The 19109-nt window shown below is 35.7% G+C and overlaps 1 protein-coding gene across 1 annotated transcript; it reads right to left on the bottom strand.

Annotated features, from left to right (window-relative positions):
• Window positions 1-1642: 1642 nt before the first annotated feature.
• LOC114476634 (erythroid differentiation-related factor 1-like) lies at window positions 1643-18638 on the bottom strand. Its single transcript, XM_028468426.1, has 25 exons — window positions 18239-18638; window positions 16913-17121; window positions 15667-15733; window positions 15463-15588; window positions 15226-15350; window positions 14998-15145; window positions 13861-13962; window positions 13643-13764; window positions 13007-13118; window positions 12697-12844; window positions 12473-12584; window positions 11100-11211; window positions 10505-10780; window positions 10325-10396; window positions 10095-10242; window positions 9275-9466; window positions 8623-8823; window positions 7581-7799; window positions 6646-6872; window positions 6403-6561; window positions 4413-4562; window positions 3458-3611; window positions 3244-3359; window positions 2983-3155; window positions 1643-1990 (listed from the first exon to the last, which is right to left on the bottom strand). Exons 1-25 carry the CDS (start codon window positions 18341-18343, stop codon window positions 1825-1827), a joined length of 3741 nt encoding a protein of 1246 aa, XP_028324227.1. The 5' UTR covers window positions 18344-18638; the 3' UTR covers window positions 1643-1824.
• Window positions 18639-19109: the final 471 nt, after the last annotated feature.

Genomic DNA, 19109 nt, shown 5'->3' with positions numbered 1-19109 from the left:
AATTAAGGTCATTACATTCAATTGAATTATACTACATTTCATTAAACTAAAAATATACAAATGTATCTTTTGTGTTAAATACTTTCGATTGGTGGTTTAGCATTTGTCTACTCCAATACAAAATCATTTTATTTAACCTTCCTGAAAATGTTATATATATATATATATATATATATATTGTATTAGTTAAAAATTAAGAATTTTCATATTTTCTTTTAGTCACATTTTTTTATTAAATGCTATCCTTTCAAAGAGGCTCAAATAATAGTGTTAAAACGATTTGTTTAAAAAAAAAATGTTTTTTAAAACTGAAGAAAATGTTTCATAATCCGCTGATTAATTAGGATGCTGGGAATACAGCTCAGTTAACTCAGTTCATCCCATCACAAGCATCTGAACAACTCCTACATATTAAGAGTTACAGCCAGAACTGCAACAATCCTGCTTAAACTTAACATGGAGAGTCTAATTGTCATTTCATTTGCTATTAAAGACCATGGATTAAAAATGGCCGCTACACGAGTTGCAAAACATGTAAAAACCTATGGGTGGGCTTTAGATCAGGTTTTTGTGAATGACTAAGAAAATGGATGACTCACTAAACAGAAGAATGACATGGTGTAAAATTTAAAAATCTTTATTTGAAATCTCACAGCAGACCATAGTGTTATAAACTCACATTTTGTACAGAATCTGTATATTCTGGTTGCATTAAATGTTGCCAAACTAACTGTTTAGGAAAGCACGTAATACATTTGAGCTTGTTTTCTGCCTCCGTAACAAATCACAACAAGTTTCTTCATCACAGTATTCCTGATACTTCTCTTTGGAGGCCTGTCGCTGCCAGACTAATAAGAAAAAAAATAGAAAAATAATAATAATAGATGTGTTCTAAGCGTAACGATAGAAGGTATTTTGTACTTTACATTCAAGCATTAGTTAATGTCAAATAGTCTATGGGGCAGATAATAAAGTTGTGCATGCTAAAATAAACACCAACTTTTTCTAACATTTAGCAACAAACCACGTTTAAAAAATATGTGAATTTTTTAATGTTACTTTTGACCAGATTCACAGCAATATTTGTGAAATTTGTGATATTTTTTCCCCCATAAAATACAATGTCAACATTAAATCTAAATGTCACGGGTGAAACTAAATATTTAGCTAAATGCGAAATGTTAAATCTAAATGTCACGGGTGAAACTAAATATTTAGCTAATAAGCAAATTCACCTCAAGTACCAAAATAAAAGCTCATTTAGATTTAACATTTTGATTTAGATTTATTAATTAAAATTTAGATTTAACATTGACGTTATATTTTTTATGAGAAGAGTAAATTTCACAAATATTGCTGTAAATCTGGTCAAAAGTAACATAAAAAAATTTTAAAAATATATTTGTTGTTTTAATGTTTTAATGTTTTTTAAACATGGTTTGTCGCTAAATGTTGCAAAAATTTGCTGTTTATTTTAGCATGTACAACTTTACAATTGGCGCCCCATAATAGTCTCATACGTTCATGAAATTGAATCTTAAATGTAAAGCATTTCTTTTTCAAAAAGTCAATACTTTTACTTTGTATTTCTATACTGTAAACAATTCAATTCTCAAAATCAGCGAGAACAATATTTGTGCTTTTTTTTCTTTTTACAGGATTTATTTTACTAATTTGGACTTGACACACTGTACACACACAAACAATTACAATCTTAAATAATATCCCTAATGTACAACTCGTAACCAATGGCAACTGCCACTAGTGAAGTGGTGAAGTGGTGAGAAGTTTCGTCACCTGAGGTTGTGTCTGTGTCCGTTTCCTTCATGTTTCCTTTGTGACCGTCTTCTGCCCTTCTTTCCGCGTCGCCATCTGCTGCAGGAGCTCCATGTAGAGTTGGACCCGACTCAGCAGATCCGCGTTTTTGTCAGCGCGGAGCAGCTTCGAGTACACGCTCTTATAGGTTTTTAACAACTCTTCGTCCTTTTTGCTGCAACGAAACAAGACAAATTGCTCAGTTAAAGGCAGGGTTGGGGTCAACTACATTTTCCAGTTCCAATTATGTTTTCAATTACCCATGTTCAAATACGATTACAGTGACCGTCATTTTTTTTTTTCCAGTTACAAGTTAATTACAATTATTTTTCATCCTCAGAAAGTCAATTGTAATTACGTTCTCATTAGAATAGAATCATTTTATTGTCATTGCACAAGTTCAATGAAATTGCACAACATTCAACTACAAAGATTCACATCAAACAGACACAATCATCATGAAAGCAACATAAGCTATGGTAAAAGTCTGTCAGAATAAAAAGTAAATAATAAAATCATTTAAAAAGAGACAGTATTTAATTTTCCATATATTAGTAGTGATGCTGGGGTGTGCTATTATTTAGAGATTACTAATTACAATTAATCACAATTACTGAGTCCAAAATAAATAACCTCATAAAAGTGAACCTTACTCTTGTGTTAGCTTCCTGTTAGCATCTCTTATGCTAACGGCCCCTAAATCAGCTGTAAAATACACTAAAAACTAATATCTATCATCTAATTTCTTTACCTATCTATTAGTTACCATATTAGGCTTCCTGATCAATGAAAATATAGATTGTTAATATTTTTGGTGTGGGCATCAGTGTACCCCTGAATTTAAATGTGAAAATATGGGAAATCTTGATATAAGACATATTTTAATAATTATTAACCACATATGTGTAGAACTGTACATAGAACTGTAAGTTGTTTCCCCAGTTTTGCTTTAAATAATAATTGTCAATTTTTTATAGAATTTTTGTGGCAATTACAATTAGAAAGTGACTTATCTAAACTCAATTACAATTACGACAGCAACAGATTTTTAAAATTACAATTATGCCATAATTGTAATTAATTATCAATTACATTATAACTGAGCCCAACCCTGGTTAAAGGTGCTTTGGTTAAATTTTGAAGGATTATGGATTAATGAGGGCTGACCTTGGTTTCCGTTTGATTGTCGTCATCACTTTGATCACCTGCAGCAGTAAGAAGGAGAAACTTGGCTCAAAAACGCTGATTAACTTCATCACCTCCTGAAGGTTGAACCCAGATGTGATGCCACTGGACACATCTGGAGACTCGCTGGATTCAACTTTGTCTCCTTTAGTCGACTACAGAGTGAAAAATGGAAGCAAAAATGGCGTTTTGGTTGAGTGTGAACAGAAATATTTGCTAGAAAACGTTGATAATTTACTGTACCTCTGTTTGCACCTCCAGCAGCTCTTTATAAATCAACTGGAAAGCAAATAGAGTTTCTGACATGATCTCTAGTGCGCCGGTCAGGCTCTTTAGTTTGGCTGTGCTACTCGTTTGACCTGTAGAAAATAAAACACAACATTAAAGAAGAATAAAGCAATCGTGCCTCTCTCACACACATCATAAATGAAATGGATGTGTGAATGCCTGCCTGTACCTTCCATAGTGAACTCAGCAAAGGCCACCCTCTCCAGCAGCGTGCGCAGCAGCTCACAGGGAGCGTCTTTGAGGCTGAGGAATAAATCCACGGCTTTGCTGTAATGGAGCTCGGCCAGGCTGCGATGCTGCTTTCTCAAGTGTTCGCCTCCCACCTGCCAGCAGCGCACATATTAAACCATCTCTACTGTTCCATTCTACAGTGTGTGTGTGTGTGTGTGACTCATAATTATCAACTTTGTGTCAGGAAACAGTTTGACAAAGAAAAAACTGAAATGAACTTAAACCTGTGGAAGTTTGTAGTAATTATTTGATTAATAAAGTGAAAATTAAATGTTACGTTTTCATTCATTCATACAAGGTTATTCAGGAAAAAATATCTCCTGACACGTTTCCACTGTCAACTGCCAGTCTTCCTCAAAGGTAATATGCTCTAATGTGTCCCTACGAGACCATTGGGAGACAAGGGGCGTGGCCAGCCTGGAAAAACACTCAGGTTGGCCACGCCCAGAAAAAACTCGTAGGGACACATGAAAGCCATCAAAAAATGCTTTGATGCTTTCCCTATGAGAATAACTCGAAGGGACACATCAAAGCATATCACCCCTGAGGAAGACTGGCAGTTGACAGTCGAAACATGTCAGGAGATAAAAATTTCCTGAAACACCTTGTGTGAATAAAAAAAACTTTAACGTATATTTTAAAAAAGAGAATTACAAATAGAGGAAAAAATAGATATATTTTTTGTTTGTAACACAGTATAACAAACATGATCAAAAACTAAAATCTTTGGGGTTGCTAGAAATTTGTGATATAAAAATGGGGTCACGATGCAAAAAAGGGTGAGAAACACTGAACTATTGTGTTTATTGTGAAGCAAAATGATTTAGGTATTTTAGACATGCTTCAAAAAACATGAAAAAAAAAACATTGTCCCGTAGACATTGTTCACCCACCTGGTTGCGAAAGCAGCTGTGGTACATGGAGGCCAAGCGGTGGTGGATGGTGGCAGCTCTGTACTGGTAGAGCGGCTGGCGAGCTGACTCAGTCTGCAGGTCGCAGTATTTGAGGGACATCATCATCGCTTTGGTTACCTCTCGCTCAATCTAGAAGAGAATCACAAAACACATGAGAATAACATGATTTTTCCAAGTCTCACTGACACTTTTAAAGCTTCAATGTTTAATCACATTTTCTGGGCTTAATTTAAATCAAAATTAAATTAAATTGGGCTTTTTTGCCTTTATTGGTCATGTATATGTTGTTACACATATATTGAAATTAAATTTCAAAATTAAAATTAATTTAAAAAGTTTTGAAGACCATGGAGAAGGTTTATTTCAGCATCGTAGTCAGTATTAAAGATGTAACTGCACCAACGTATCCCTAATCAACTGAAATATAGGAACAATGTTGTTTTTCTTTCTTGTTTGATTATTGACTTTATTATTATACAACTATGTATACATATATATATGTTGTTTTGTTGATACCGTATACATATTTAAAATGTGGAACTGAAAGATGTAATGTCATATTATATTTGTACTATCTGGTCCCAATAAAAATTTAAATAAAAAAAAAAAAAGCTTAAATTGTTGGAAAAAGTGTCGCCAACATATGTTCATTTCTGATCCAGATCATTTACAGTCACTGTGATGATCAGGGATATTTTCCTTGGCTTCAAACTGTTGATAATGTCCACTACAGACATGAGTAGGGCTGGGCAATATATCGAGATTCAAGATTTATCGATTTTTTTATTATTTTTTATTATATGAAGTGCTTGTTTTAAAAGTAGCTGTGTTTGCTACTTCTCAGAACAGCATTAAACGCACATTTAGACGGATTTCTTAGTGCGTCCTAACCCAGACCTTCCCCACTCACTCACACATGCTGTCTATTATAGAAGAAAAAGCCAGAAGTGGCACATGTTGTGCAGCTGTTTGTTAATAAATGTGCCTGTGTGGCTTTTTGTATCAGCAAATTTAACCCTGAATCGTCTTTCTGGTCTGACTTTGTAAGACCTTGGTTTAGGGAACACCTACTAACCATTAATTAGTTGCTTATTAGCATTAGTAACATATTGGCTCTTATTTTGTCATCATTAAGTACTTATTAATGCCTTATTAAGTACTTAATAATGCCTTATTATACACTTAATGGCAGTCTCGCAGTCCAAACAAGGTTAGGGTTAGGATTAGGGTTAACTTTAACCCTAATCCTAACATGTTGAGATCATAATTCATATACAACAACTTCCTTACTTACTACTAATAAGTAATAATTATGAGGTTATCGAAGGAAAACTCTTGGTTAATGACTTACTGGATGTATAATAAGGCCATGCAGAATAAGGCATTAATAAGTACTTAAAAATGACTAATTAAGAGTCAATATTTTACTATTTTGCGTGCTAAAAAGCAACTAATTATTGGTTAATAGGTGTTCCCTAAACCAGGGGTTCTCATCTGGTTTCACCCTGGGACCCACATTTTGCCACGGTCATTAATTCGCGACCCACATTTCTTTTTATTTTTAGAATTCTTCAGACCAAATTTAGTTTTTCAAAAATAGCTGTTGAAAACACACATTCAGAATCTTTTTTAAAACACAAATCTATACATTTTTGTGTGCAATATGCATTTCACAGCATGCCTGTCAAAAAAAAAAAAAAAAAAACTTTCTTTCAAAATACAGCACAAGTCCGACATTAAGTATTTATTCATTTTTGACCAGCTGTCCGCGACCCACCCAGTACTGGTCCGCGACCCACTTTTGGGTCCTGACCCACCAGTTGAGAATCTAAACTAAAGCATTATCTATACTTCATTTGAATTAAAATGATAGAAATAAATATCGTAAATTTTGCTAAAAAATATTGATGCAGGTTTGGTACATATCGCCCAGCCCTAGATATGAGGTGTATTTTAACGTGGAACCCACCTGCTCCTGGGCCTTCCTGGACAGCGGGGCGTAGTCCTGCAGAAGTGTAGCCAGGGTGAAATAAGTAGTGGACAATTCCCAGTTCACACTGTCCCACACTCCTGGGTGGCTGTCTCTGTGACTCAGTACCTTCATAGCCCTTAAGTAATAGTCTATGGCCTGAGGCAAACCAACATCAACCAATCAGCATCAATGAGTCCAGATTCATTGATAACAAATGTACTAAATGAGGTGTGAGGTCACCTTGTTGTAGTACAGAGACTCTTCAGGTGAGAACTCTCCCCTGCCGTGGTCAGCTGACACTGAGCTGTGGGCCTGGGCACAGATTCTCATCAGCCTACCCGTGTTGCACAGCAGCAGAGCCGTGTTGGTGCTGTCGCCGATGGCTTCAAAGTCCTTCATTCCTTTCTCAAAAAAGGCAAAGCTCTTTTTCCACATGTTCTGCTCGGCCTCGGACACGGACTTTTTCACTGAGGGTTAAGATGTAAAAAAAGGAAGGACAACAATACATATTCATGAGAAACGGCACGGACGCCTTGTTTTAAGTGCATCAAAAATTAAAATAAAAAGTAGATGGTCAATGACGCGACACCTAAATATTCTATCCAACTGCATTTCTTTTAGTTAAAAAGGTTGAAATGTTACTTCTGTAATTTATTCTGTTGTTCAAAGTGTCAAAATATCAATAATTCCAGCAAGTTAATTTTGTCTTCTTTTTTTTTTTAAATGTTGTGATGGTTTCATTTAATCAGACAACTTTTTTCAGGAAATTTACAGGAGATTTACAGTAATTTTAAAGATTTTTTTAAAAACAGCAGTCATGGCTAGACAGTCGCACCACATGATGTTGTCTGAATAAATTAAACCTTAACATATTAAGTTAAAACATCATGTGGTGCGACTGTCTAGCCATGACTGCTGTTTTTAAAAAAATCTTTAAAATTACTCTAAATCTGTTCAAATAGTTTTTCTGCCCAATTTCAGTTTTATTATAGTCCTGTATAAGACTTATATTTATTTCAATCATAATATTCATACAAACCTTGCCCTATAATGATGCCCATTTGATAACATATCATGCGGTGAAATCCTTTATAGGTCATTGATCCAAATACATGGGAGTCAAAAACAGTAACCATCATTGAGCTGCTTTCTGTGCACGTTTATCATCTGTTTACCTTCCATCTCAGTGTGCATGGTGGCTGCCTGGTTCATATAGTACACCCCCAACTCGTTGCGTATGTTTCCCAGTCGTTTGAGGACCTGATCCAGCTGATCCGAAGAGTAGTCCTTCAAAACCTCGGAGACGTGCAGTTCGTGGGCTGCCTCGTAGCACTTACTGCTCACAAACAGCTGGTACTCTGGGTCCATGGCCAGGTCAGTGGCCATGTTAAAAGCTAAGAATTAAAAAAAAAACAAGAAAAAACACAGAAAAATAAGAATTTGATTCTGTTGGTAATGATGCTTTAGGCCAGGGTTGGGCAACTCTATCACAGCGGGTGTATCTGATCTAAGGGTCACATGATCAACATTCAATTAGAATAATGACCAATCTGAGCATTAATAGAGGGGGAAAGGTTTTGTCTTATTTTTGTGGTTTTGTGTGTTTTTGTTATTTATTGTGTTCTTGTTGTAATTTTGTCATTTTCGATGTCTATTTGTGCATTGTTGGGGTCACTTTCTGTATTTTTGTTGTTGTTTTATGTATTTTCCTGTCATTGTGTGTAAATTTGTTAACAGTTTGTGTGTCTTTGGAGCTATTCTGTAATTGTAGTTTTGTTTTGTGTGTTTTTGTATTCATTTTGTTTGCTTAAGTGGTTATTGTATCTGTCTATTTTTTGTCATTTTATGTTTTATGAGTCATTTTGTGTATATTTGGAATTGTTTGTGTGTCTTTGTGTATTTTTGTTGTTATTTTCTGTATTTTCCTGTCATTTTGTGTAATTGTGTAAACAGCTTGTCTTCGGAGCTATTCTGTAATTGTTGTTTTGTTTTTTTTGTAGTTATTTTGTTTAAGTGATTGTTGTGTCTGTCTTCGTTGTACAAGTCATTTAGTTTTTTTTTTATTTTCTTTGTGCATTTTGCTGCTGATTTGTGTGTTTTGGGAGTTATTTTGTGTTTTAAGTTTGCTTTGGGTGCCGTAAAAAAATTCAACTGAGGGCCGCACATGTCTGCTTTATGCCCTTAAGCGTTTATACACGTCTGTGTGCAGGGACTGACCCTGGCAGCTACTTTCTCTGTGCAGGCTGTGCAGCAGCTCCTGGTCCTCTTTGGTCTGGTAGCTGTACTCCTCCTGGTACGCGGCTCGGTTGTTGGGGTTCTGGGCCAACATCAGCTGGATGTCCCCGCATAAAGAAAGGCATTGGCAGTGAAAGTGCAGCACGTGTGGGTGCAGCAGCCCACTCACTGAACAGTACGCATCTGGACAAGAAAGCACAAAAAAGCACGTTTTGATGATTAGCTATGGACTATTTGTAAATATAGATTGTTTGTTTAATATATATATATCGGTAGTGATTAAAGGGGTAAGATTAAATAAGTTTACACTTCTTCCTACTCCTTTTCGTACATGTAAATTAAGAAGTTTAAGTGTTTGTGTATCAAATCAAAGGTTTCTGCCGTTGAAATTAATTACTTTTCATTTCTTGTTTTTTAAACAATTGTTCTTTTATCATTTTACATGTTTGAAATAAAGACATCAATCAAAAGCAAACCAACCAACATTATCCTCAAACCATATTGCTACTAAGATTTACACTTAATTCTTAGGAAAAGACAAGTAGAAAATATGACACTAGTTCAGATACATATTTAGTTAAAGTGAGCAGCAGATACAGTAGTTATTGGTGGTCCTTTAGCTGAATAAACGTACCGTAGCACTGGAGAGATAACTTGATGTAACGCAGGGCTCGTCCGTACTTCAGCAGATTAGTGGCTGCATCAGACAGGACGTAGTAGGCTTTGGAGGCTTTGAGGAACAACTGAAGCTTTATCCGATGCTGCCAGGAGCCCGGGATCATTCCTGAACGCGTCGAGTGTTTCTGGTCGTCCTGTAACGGCCCCACTGCTCACACACAGGGGGGAAAAAATACCATTAAAAATTACAGGAAAAACAGGCGTTAGTTAGATGACTGTCTGTTATTAGTGAGAAGAGATGGAACATGATGTGGATTCAGTAACACAGAGGTTCTCAACCTTTTTCGGGTCGTGACCCCATTTTGATACAACAAATGTCCGGAGACCCCAGAGACATTTTTTTTTTCTCTAGAATTTGTATTTGTAACACACTTTTGTAAACATGATTGAACTGAACCTCTATTTCAGAAAGTTTAAGTATAGAATACTGTTATTTGATATGTATTGTGTGATGTGTGAATTTGAAATAGATTAATAATTTAAAAAACCTAAAAATATCATTTTATGTGGGTTTTTTACCTAAGTTTTTTTTTTTTTTTTTAACCAATTACTAGACATTTCAGGCCACCCCAAGGTTAAAAACAGCTTCAATTGGATGGTGTTTACATTTAAATCAGTCCAACTGTGAAGGAATAAAAACAGATTTTAAATGTAGGCTTTAGTTTCTGAGTTGTTGAAATTCTGCGTTCCGTGCCATTGAGTTGAGTTGGTTTTTTTGTTTCCTCTATTTATTAATCTACTTATTAAAGAACAGGGGGATGAGATGAGTATCTGACCTCTTTCTAGTAGGAGGGAAGTGCCTTTCTCAGTAGCACAGGCTGAGTTTGTACTTCTGTCCTCATATTTGAGTGGGATGGGAGTGTTGGGGTCTGCAGCTGGGAGATCACTCTCTTTTTTGATGCTACTGTCAACAGCCTTTAGCCCCTATACAATGTAGTACACACATAAATTTAATGAGTGACATAAAAAGGTAGATTACGATGTAAAGAAAAAAAAAAAACTTTACCTTTAGCACGTAGCTCAGAACGTGTCTACTTCTCTCCTCTTTATCTTGAGAAACAGGAAAAGCACAGTTTGGCTGCAGGTTGAAAAAAAAAATAAAATAAAATGTTTACCTTGTGGTTAATGAAAATTCACCATTGTCGCTTTCTAACCCAAGCAGAATGTTTAAACAAGTGTTACGTACTCTGATCAAATGAGTTGATTTGTATTTCTCGGGCACAGACAGCTCCCCCACGGAGCGGATCACAGCCACTGCCTTACTGTCGTCCTGAAGGATGGAGCAGTTAGTAAAGGAGCCATTATCGTTGTTGTCTTCTGTCAGATCCTCTTCCTCCTCCCTGTCTTCGTCGCTGTAGCTGTCCTCTGAACCCCCGGCCCTCAGCGACTCCTCTTCGTCGTCGTCGAGAGGCTCATCGAGCTGAAACAGCTCTGACAGCATGTAGTGGGCTGAGGCAATGATCTAAGAGCACAGACATCAGATGGAAAGCCTTAGAAACCAGCAGGAATGCTACAAATCAGCCTAAATATTCATCATAAACTGAAAAAAATTGGCTTTAAAACATTTGATAAGCAAAACGCTTTATGTAAAAATTTAAAAAAATTTAAAAAATTTAAAAAAAAATTTATGTATTAATGGACAAATCTTCAGTCTGTAATTACTTCTGCATATTGAATGACTTTGTATAATTTATAGATTTTTGTTTATCATAATCCTGTTTCCTTCCTCCAACATTTAAACAAACATAAAACGCCTCGTTAGGATCATTTTATCAAATCACCTGCGGATGTCTCTCTTCATCGAGGAGTTTGACACAGTTTAGGAGGAGGGTCCGGACTGTGCCGTAGTGTTTTCGGCTTTGACGGGCCTTCAACATCAAGTTACCTGCAACCCTGTGCAAAAAAACAAACAAATAAATACATAAATAAAGTATAGCAACCACAGTAAGACAATAAAAACTGAATATAAGTAGTACAGACTACCAAACATTGAAAGTGACTCAAAATAATCCCTTGTCATAAAGTACACCACTGCAAGGCATGCTGGGAAACCTAAAATGACTTAATCAGGTGGGCATATCTTATAAGTGAGTGTTTCACAAACTTTTTTGGCTCAAGTACCCCTTTTTCTTATTCTTGAATCCATGAACCCCCTTTTTCCGACACTTTGCTCAGAATACTATAAAAAAACAACTATAGATCATAATGTTGGAATGAATGAGTGATAACACACATTTTAAAGAATCTCATTTTGTAAATAAGTGGAATATATACATTTATTTTCATAGTTTTTATCATTTCTGGTCATCTCCAGCCTGGTGTGGGACAAAGACTGACCTCTGTATTCTCAGATCATTTTTCAATCAAGAGTATTTCTATCATCATTATTATGATTATCATTTTAAACTAAAAATAAATATAAAACCCCACATTTTGAATGCTTCCATTTGTTAATTTTCCACCTTCTCACTCTCTCAAGTACTGCCTGTAGTGTCATCATGTAACTCCAGGGGTACACGTACCCCCATTTGAGAAAAACTGCTATAGAAACACAGTTACTCCCAGATGCTATTGACATTTTGTCCAATGTAAACAAGCGGAATGAAAACATCATGGAAGAATTTAAATTGTATATTTCAATTTTTTTAAAGCTTTAAACTTTAACTTTTGATGGATAAATTGTTTTTGTTCTTCAAAGTAAACCAGAAATTGTCTTTGTACATTCACACCAGACTATTATACATGAGCAAAATAACGTTGCTCTCATTAAACGCAACAATGCTCAATTTTCATAAATATTGGAATACATTAGGAAAATAATTTAATGTAGGACTAAATTCTAAGCTTCATAATTACTTATTTCTTCTGATTGAATTTTTGGGGATTTAGTCATTCATCTCAAACATTAAAAAAAACAATATAAGGCCATCATTGCTCACTTAAAAAATAAAAAAAGAGCCTTAGCAATGTTAGAGATGGGGTAGAAGGAAGCTTAACGCTCATCTGGTCCTTCCCCTACTACCAAGCTATTTCAAAAAGAACAAAAGAAATCTGACATTTGCGCAAATAAAGGAGGCCTTGTTGAAAAGGAAGCCAATTTTCAAACCACACAGCCCACTGTCGCTGCTATCCGGAGTGAGTGTGAAGTACTTACTTGTAAAGTAAAACTGCGACAGGGAGAGTAAAAGGGTTCTGACATTTCTCTTCTTCAGCCTCTTCACACAGAGTGGTGAGATCGTAAAGTTTCACGATGTCGCTGCCGCTGGCTGTAAAGAAGCAAAATAAAACACCACCGCCGACAAAGGTCAGGAGCATATGAAGGGGAAGTAATGACTTTACTAATGTCACTCAAATACTTGCTGTTCACTTTGTGTGTACCTTTAAAAAGCCAGTATGTGTGACCTTCTTTGGTGCAGTTGGATTTTAGGAAAGATAAAATGTTTTGAGCGATATCTTTAACCACTCGGGTTGAAAAAGTCGAGTTCTCCAAGTGTGGAATTTCCTCCGTTTTTATCATCTCATATTTCTGCAAATGAAGCATAAAAATATGTCACTAGTTTATTATGCGTTTCAATTCCATGTAATCTTACTCTGAGACTTGAAGGCAAACAAGCTTTAAACTAATATTAAAAATAATCTATGAAGAAATGTCATCAATTCAGTTGAGTGGTAAATCAAAGTATTTCACCTGAACAATTCCATTAACGTGGAAACACATGACCAGCTCAGGAACGTTGCACATGAGATTGTCGAGCCAGTAGTCGATACCCGTCAAAATGTTGATTGGCTTGTTGTCGTCTCTGAAAATCGCAAACAGGAAGCGCAATACACTCGCTAAACTTCACCAATACCAAGAACTGTTAATATTCATTGCATGCAATTACTTTGAATAGAAGCCTGTCATATGTCTTTTATTTTTTAATTAGCTGCCAGGGGGAGTTAGTGCTGAATAGTTAGATTGATATCGTTTGATTTAAATGAGGACACTGTAAAAGTTTATATCATTTTTTTTTTTAAGGTGAAAGCTGGAGAGAGTGGCAAAGAGTTTATATTGTTTGATTCAAAAGTGGAATACACAGAAAATGTTTCTTTTTCACTTGAAATGCCAGTTTTAAAGTCATTTTTTTAAATATGTTTTTAAATCTAATATGTTAAAGAAATAAATAAAGTATCAGTGCATCCATAAGTGGTGCCATATGGAATTTTGCACCAACATCCAAAACAAAATTATGTCACCTCCTGCGGTCAGATAAAACAAATTCAAACAATAAAAAAAACAACATGTCAAACTGATTAAACCAGACAAATGATATTAAAAACCAACCTGAGTCTCAGACTGACAGCAGGATACCGCCCACCTCCAAATATAGGCATGTTGGACCCAACCAGCATGTGAATATCCTCAAATGTCCACATGATGTTTCGCACAAAGTCGTTTCTCAAACCCTATCAAACAAGTCACATTAGTTTGTAGTGTGTATTGTACATGTCAAACATAATACAGTGAAAAGCAAAGGTTTAACAGGTAAAATAGTTGTTTACCTGGCTGTTCTCCCCTTCGTTAAACAGCGTTGGAAGGTTTTGCTCTTTGGGTAAAGACGTCACCTGACCGAGAGCAAAGCTGCTGTCCATAGAAACACTTTCCTGCATGAATGACAATAGAAAACTTTCAATTCATAGGCTCACCTCTATTTAGGACATTATTCTTAAAAATCCACTTCCAAAAAAGGGATGATTTCTCTTTAATATACCAAACTGACTGACAGAAACGTCAGAGTTCTTCAAAATCGAAAACATTAGCATATTATCTCACAGCGGTTACCAAACTCAACATCAAAATACACACTTAAAGTGCAATATGTTAAAGGAGAACAGTACAATAATGAAAGTATGTATGGGTGTGAATGAGATGGGTTTGAACTCATTTTTATTGCTTATTTATTGCATTTGGCAAATGTTGGCACTGGAAGGCACTTTTAAATCATGTTGTACCTGTTGTAATGACAATAAAGATATATTATATTCTTAAAAATATTGTAACTGTTTAAATGGTTAATTAGAACATTTGTTACATTATCGTGACTAATACGTTTGACTCAAATATACCAGATGTGTGTTCACTCTATCTGGAATTGCTCAAAATCCTGAATAGTTTCCTAAATTATCAGTTTGAAACTGATAATTATATTAAATTATTAATAAATTCTAATAAATACATAAATTATCAGTTTGAGAGTGATATTGAAATTTAGAATTGTAATTAATTAACAAGATTTGAGAATATCTCTTGCTATTTCTGTGAGATGATAAATCTCTAGAAGTTTGTACATCTTAATTTTTTAACACTACATTTTATTTGCTGTTTGGAAATATAGCCTGGGCTTTAACTTGGAACGTCTTCTTTCCCAACACATTCTGATTCCTGATGTTTTATCGGCACTGGAATAACTTTCTAATATAATGCAGGTAGGATCTGCGATTGTAAACAAATAAAAATAAGTTTGAAGAATAATTTCTTATTGCAGTCGTTCGTTTTGTTTGCTTTTTGAAAAGAGTGTAAAAACTCTATAAAAAGATTGGTTAAAAAAAAAAAAAAGACGACATATTTTCTAATATATCCTAATGGAGATAAAAGAGTAAATCTCTTGTCATACAGTAGAATAGGAAGTGGTGATCTACCTGTTTAGAAGGATCAGGTTCTTCCTCATCACATGGTGAACTGGTGAATGCTGTGGGCCACGAGCAGTTAAACTCCTCTGCTCCATTCTCCTCCTCCCCTTCATCCAGACTGTCTGAGACACGCTCTGCAGCCCCATCTCCATTTATACTGCAAGAAACACAAACATTACAATACAAGTCCATGCACGCTCTTCTGTGAATACATACGAACACATGACAAAACTTCACCTGTAGTAAAGAAACTTTGACAGGATTGCTCTCTGATACCACTGCTCTTTGCTTTTCTTTTTCCTCTGCCATTTCTGATCCATTAGCCTCTGGTAAAAGTCCTTCAACCAGGTCCAATCTCCCGTCTGCAACAATTACATATAGGCAGGAATTAAATCACATCAATGTAAAACGTGTAATTTCTGAGAAAGAACAATGATCCCGGCAATAAATCATCTAAAGCTGATGTTGCTGTACCTGAGACGACCTCATGAAGAGCTCCTGGATGTCCAGGTCATCCAGAAGCAGAGTCCTCCCCACTCGATGGACAGCCATACTGACATGGGACTTGCTGTAGGGAATTTTCAGAAGCTTCTTGATGTTCTGAAGATGATAGAAGAATAATTGTTGATCATTAGGTAGGTATAAGGAAGGAAAAAAGAAAAAAAAAGATCCACAAACCTCTGAATCAGACACCACGTCTACATCGTCCCCGATGCAATCGATGAAGTCATAGGCCATCCCAAAGCTGCAAAGATGGTAGATTATCAACACAGTGTTAATAAAGACATTATTTCATGATTTAAAAGAAACAAGAAAGAAAAGGTAGAGTAAATAAAGTTAATCCCACACGGTACCTTATCTGGATTGAGCAGAGATTGAGAAAAGCCAAAAGTGGCAAAATGTCTCACAAAATAAACTGCCATCAATGCCATTATTCATTTCCACACATTCACATTAAACAAAATTGGGGTGATAATAATAACTATCACTAATCCCACTGATTTTTTCAATTATGTTAAGTTTGTATTTAAACAGGCTATGATAAACCTCCCAACATAATGTGCAAACTTATTTTCTATTATAGAAAACAGGCATTTATACTTCTTTAAAATGAAATCTATGTTTTAAATTGATAATAGAGATAATGACTTTTAACAAAGGGAATGCATTCCACCAGGTAAGTCACCAAGTTTGGATGAACTCAGTCAAATGACGCCTCCGTGACACATATGGAGTAATGGGCCCCATTCATATATTGGTATGTGTCAATGATTCGGTACCACCAACTGTCACAATATTTGACTCACAGATAAATGAGAAAATGACTTTAATGGAAATTGCCAAAAAAAAAAAAGAGGAGTGGGCCCCCGGGTCCCTAATTGAATAGTATAATCGTAATCTACGTTGAATTACCTCTGAAATGATATATTACATTACTTTGTTCCCATAACTTTGGAAATTAACGGAAAAGGGGGGTGGGCCCCATTTTAAAAAAAAAAAGGCTCTGAGCGTCTCATCATATTTATTCATAGAATATTTATACCAAACATCATTCTGATCTTGAAAATTGGGGCCCCTGGGGTCCCCGTGACACGTACGGGGTAATAGGCCCCATTTGTATATTGGTATATGCCAATGATTTGGTACCAGCAAACGTCGGAATATTTGACCCAAATCAAAAATCCAGCTCCGAGCATCGATGCGTACACATCGATAGATTATACCTACATAATTTCAGCCCGATCCGTTCACGAATAACAGAGGAGTAGCAATTTCAACTAGGGTCCACAACAAGAAGAACAAAGTGAGTGGTGTTTTGAGTCCGGTAGCCGGCCTAAAACTGTTGCACTAAATGAAGTACCCATACAAACAAGTAAACAGAAGATCACAGTCTATATAGCAGCACTAATAATGATAATAATACCTGGAGAAAGGCTTGCTTTTGCTGCTGGAACCTAACACAGTAGTACCAGCCGCTCCCAGCTGGGAGTTTTCTCTGAGCCAGTTAGCAGGCGGCAGCTTCAGGTCTGTCTTCTCCTGCAGGAGGGCGTAGGTGGTTGGAGGTGGAACAGCTGAGTACTTGACAACAGCACTGCTCTTAATCTCGCTGTTTTCTGGGCACGCTGCTGACTCCTGAGAAAAAAAAGAAAAGGTGTAAAAGAAAAACCATGGCTTAACTTTTCTTTGTTGTGATACAAACAACAGCAACACTGTTCCACTAAACATTTGAACCAGTACGCAAATACGTAAAGGAAATAGAACTGGGCGATATATCAAGATTCAACATATATTGAGTTTTCTATTTACCTTTTCGAAGTGTCTATTCATACAAAAACATTTCAATAGACATCGGGACTATTGATACGGAAACGTGTGTTTTCACCGTGCCAGGATGGCGGAGTGGTCTAAGCGCCTGACTCAACAATTATCCCGTACACTGCCGTTGCTTCGAATCCCGCTTTTGTCATGAATATTTTTTTATTTTTATTTTAACATATTTAACACGACAAATTCCACCTGTGAAAATACATATATGAAAAAAAATTACATTTTAGGATATTTCCTGGGTTATGGTTGGGGTTAGGGATAGGGTTAGGATTATGGTTAAAAATACATAAAAAACAAAACAAACAAAAAAAAAAAAATCAACATTTTGGGGTATTTCCTAGTTTAGGGTTAGGGCTAAAATAAAAGGGTTAGAATAAATAAATATGAGCTAAAACAAAACTGACGGTACTTTAAGTCACGTGGTGGGCCTTACCTTATTTTGTTTTAAAATGCTTGTTGTAGGAGTCACTGCTTTCTGTACTTCTCAGAATAGCATAAAAAGCACAGTTTGATGGATTTCTGAGTGCGTTCTAACCCAGACCTTCCTCTTAACAAGCCACACTACAGAACTCACTCACACATGCTGTCCCTTTGAGGAGAAACATACTAAAGTGGCACATACTGTGCAGCTGTTTGTTAGTAACTGTGCCTGTGAGGCATTTAGCATCAGCAAATTTAACCTAGAACTGTTTTTCTGGTGAGACTTTATTGAGTTAAAAAATATTGATTTATTTTGTATATGGTCATTTAGGGGAAAAAATATCGAGATATGAGTTTATGTCCATAACGTCCAGCCCTATGTCCTACTAACCATTTAAACCAGTAAGCAAATACGTAAATAAGGCTATTTCAATAACATGTCATTGACTAATACACTTTACATGCAGAATATGATGTTTGTGTAATTTGAATTCAGACTTACATGTTTGCTGCTGTCCTCTATGGAGGAAGATCCACTGGTTTCATCTCTGCTATTGTTTTCCAGTGAAGTCTCAGGTTCTCTTCGTCCTTCAGCTAAAGTGCTCATACTGGACACTTTCACATCAGAGCACACGGACTGTCTCACAAACTAAACATCCACAGCTCTAATGAGAGCGAAGTAGGATACAATTGGTTGGTTAGCTTAGCCAGCTAGCCGTCTCGAACGATAAATTAAGCAAACTTTATATTTACAAAGTCGTAAAGAAGCCAATGTTTAATTGAATAAGCGCATATATACGTTTACACCCTATTTGTGAGAAACATGTCTAACTTCGTCGGTCGGTCAGCTTCTAGCAGTTTGTTTACACATCACACGTTAGTGTTGAATGCGACGATAGAGCTTCCGGGTTCAGGACTAAAATTGCTTCAAAACCATAGACATTATATACGTAGACGGCGCATCGACTGTGGAGGGACGCGTCCTACAGCGCCGCCATCTTGGAACGGTGCTGTTTGGAGGCAGTTCTGTACGTAATGGATGGCAGGGATATAATGATAATAGTGACAGTAACAATAGTTATAATAATAATAATAATAATAATAATAATAATAATAATAATAATAATAATAATAATAATAATAATAATAATACAATGAGAATACCAGTAACTTTAATATATAATATTAATAATAAAAACAATAATACAATAATATGATAATATAATGATAATTATAAGAATAGCAATAACAATAATACAGTAGTAGTACAATTATACAATAATAATAATAATAATAACTGTCAAATGCAATGTATAGTGAAAGCTGTTGAGAAATACATTTTTGGTGAGCTTTACAGCTGTGCAAATCGATCA

The sequence above is a fragment of the Gouania willdenowi genome, chromosome 15, assembly GCF_900634775.1.
Source record: "Gouania willdenowi chromosome 15, fGouWil2.1, whole genome shotgun sequence".
Classification (NCBI taxonomy): domain Eukaryota; kingdom Metazoa; phylum Chordata; class Actinopteri; order Blenniiformes; family Gobiesocidae; genus Gouania; species Gouania willdenowi.
The sequence above is the reverse complement of the archived record's forward strand: the minus strand, read 5'-3'. Positions and strand labels throughout refer to the sequence as shown.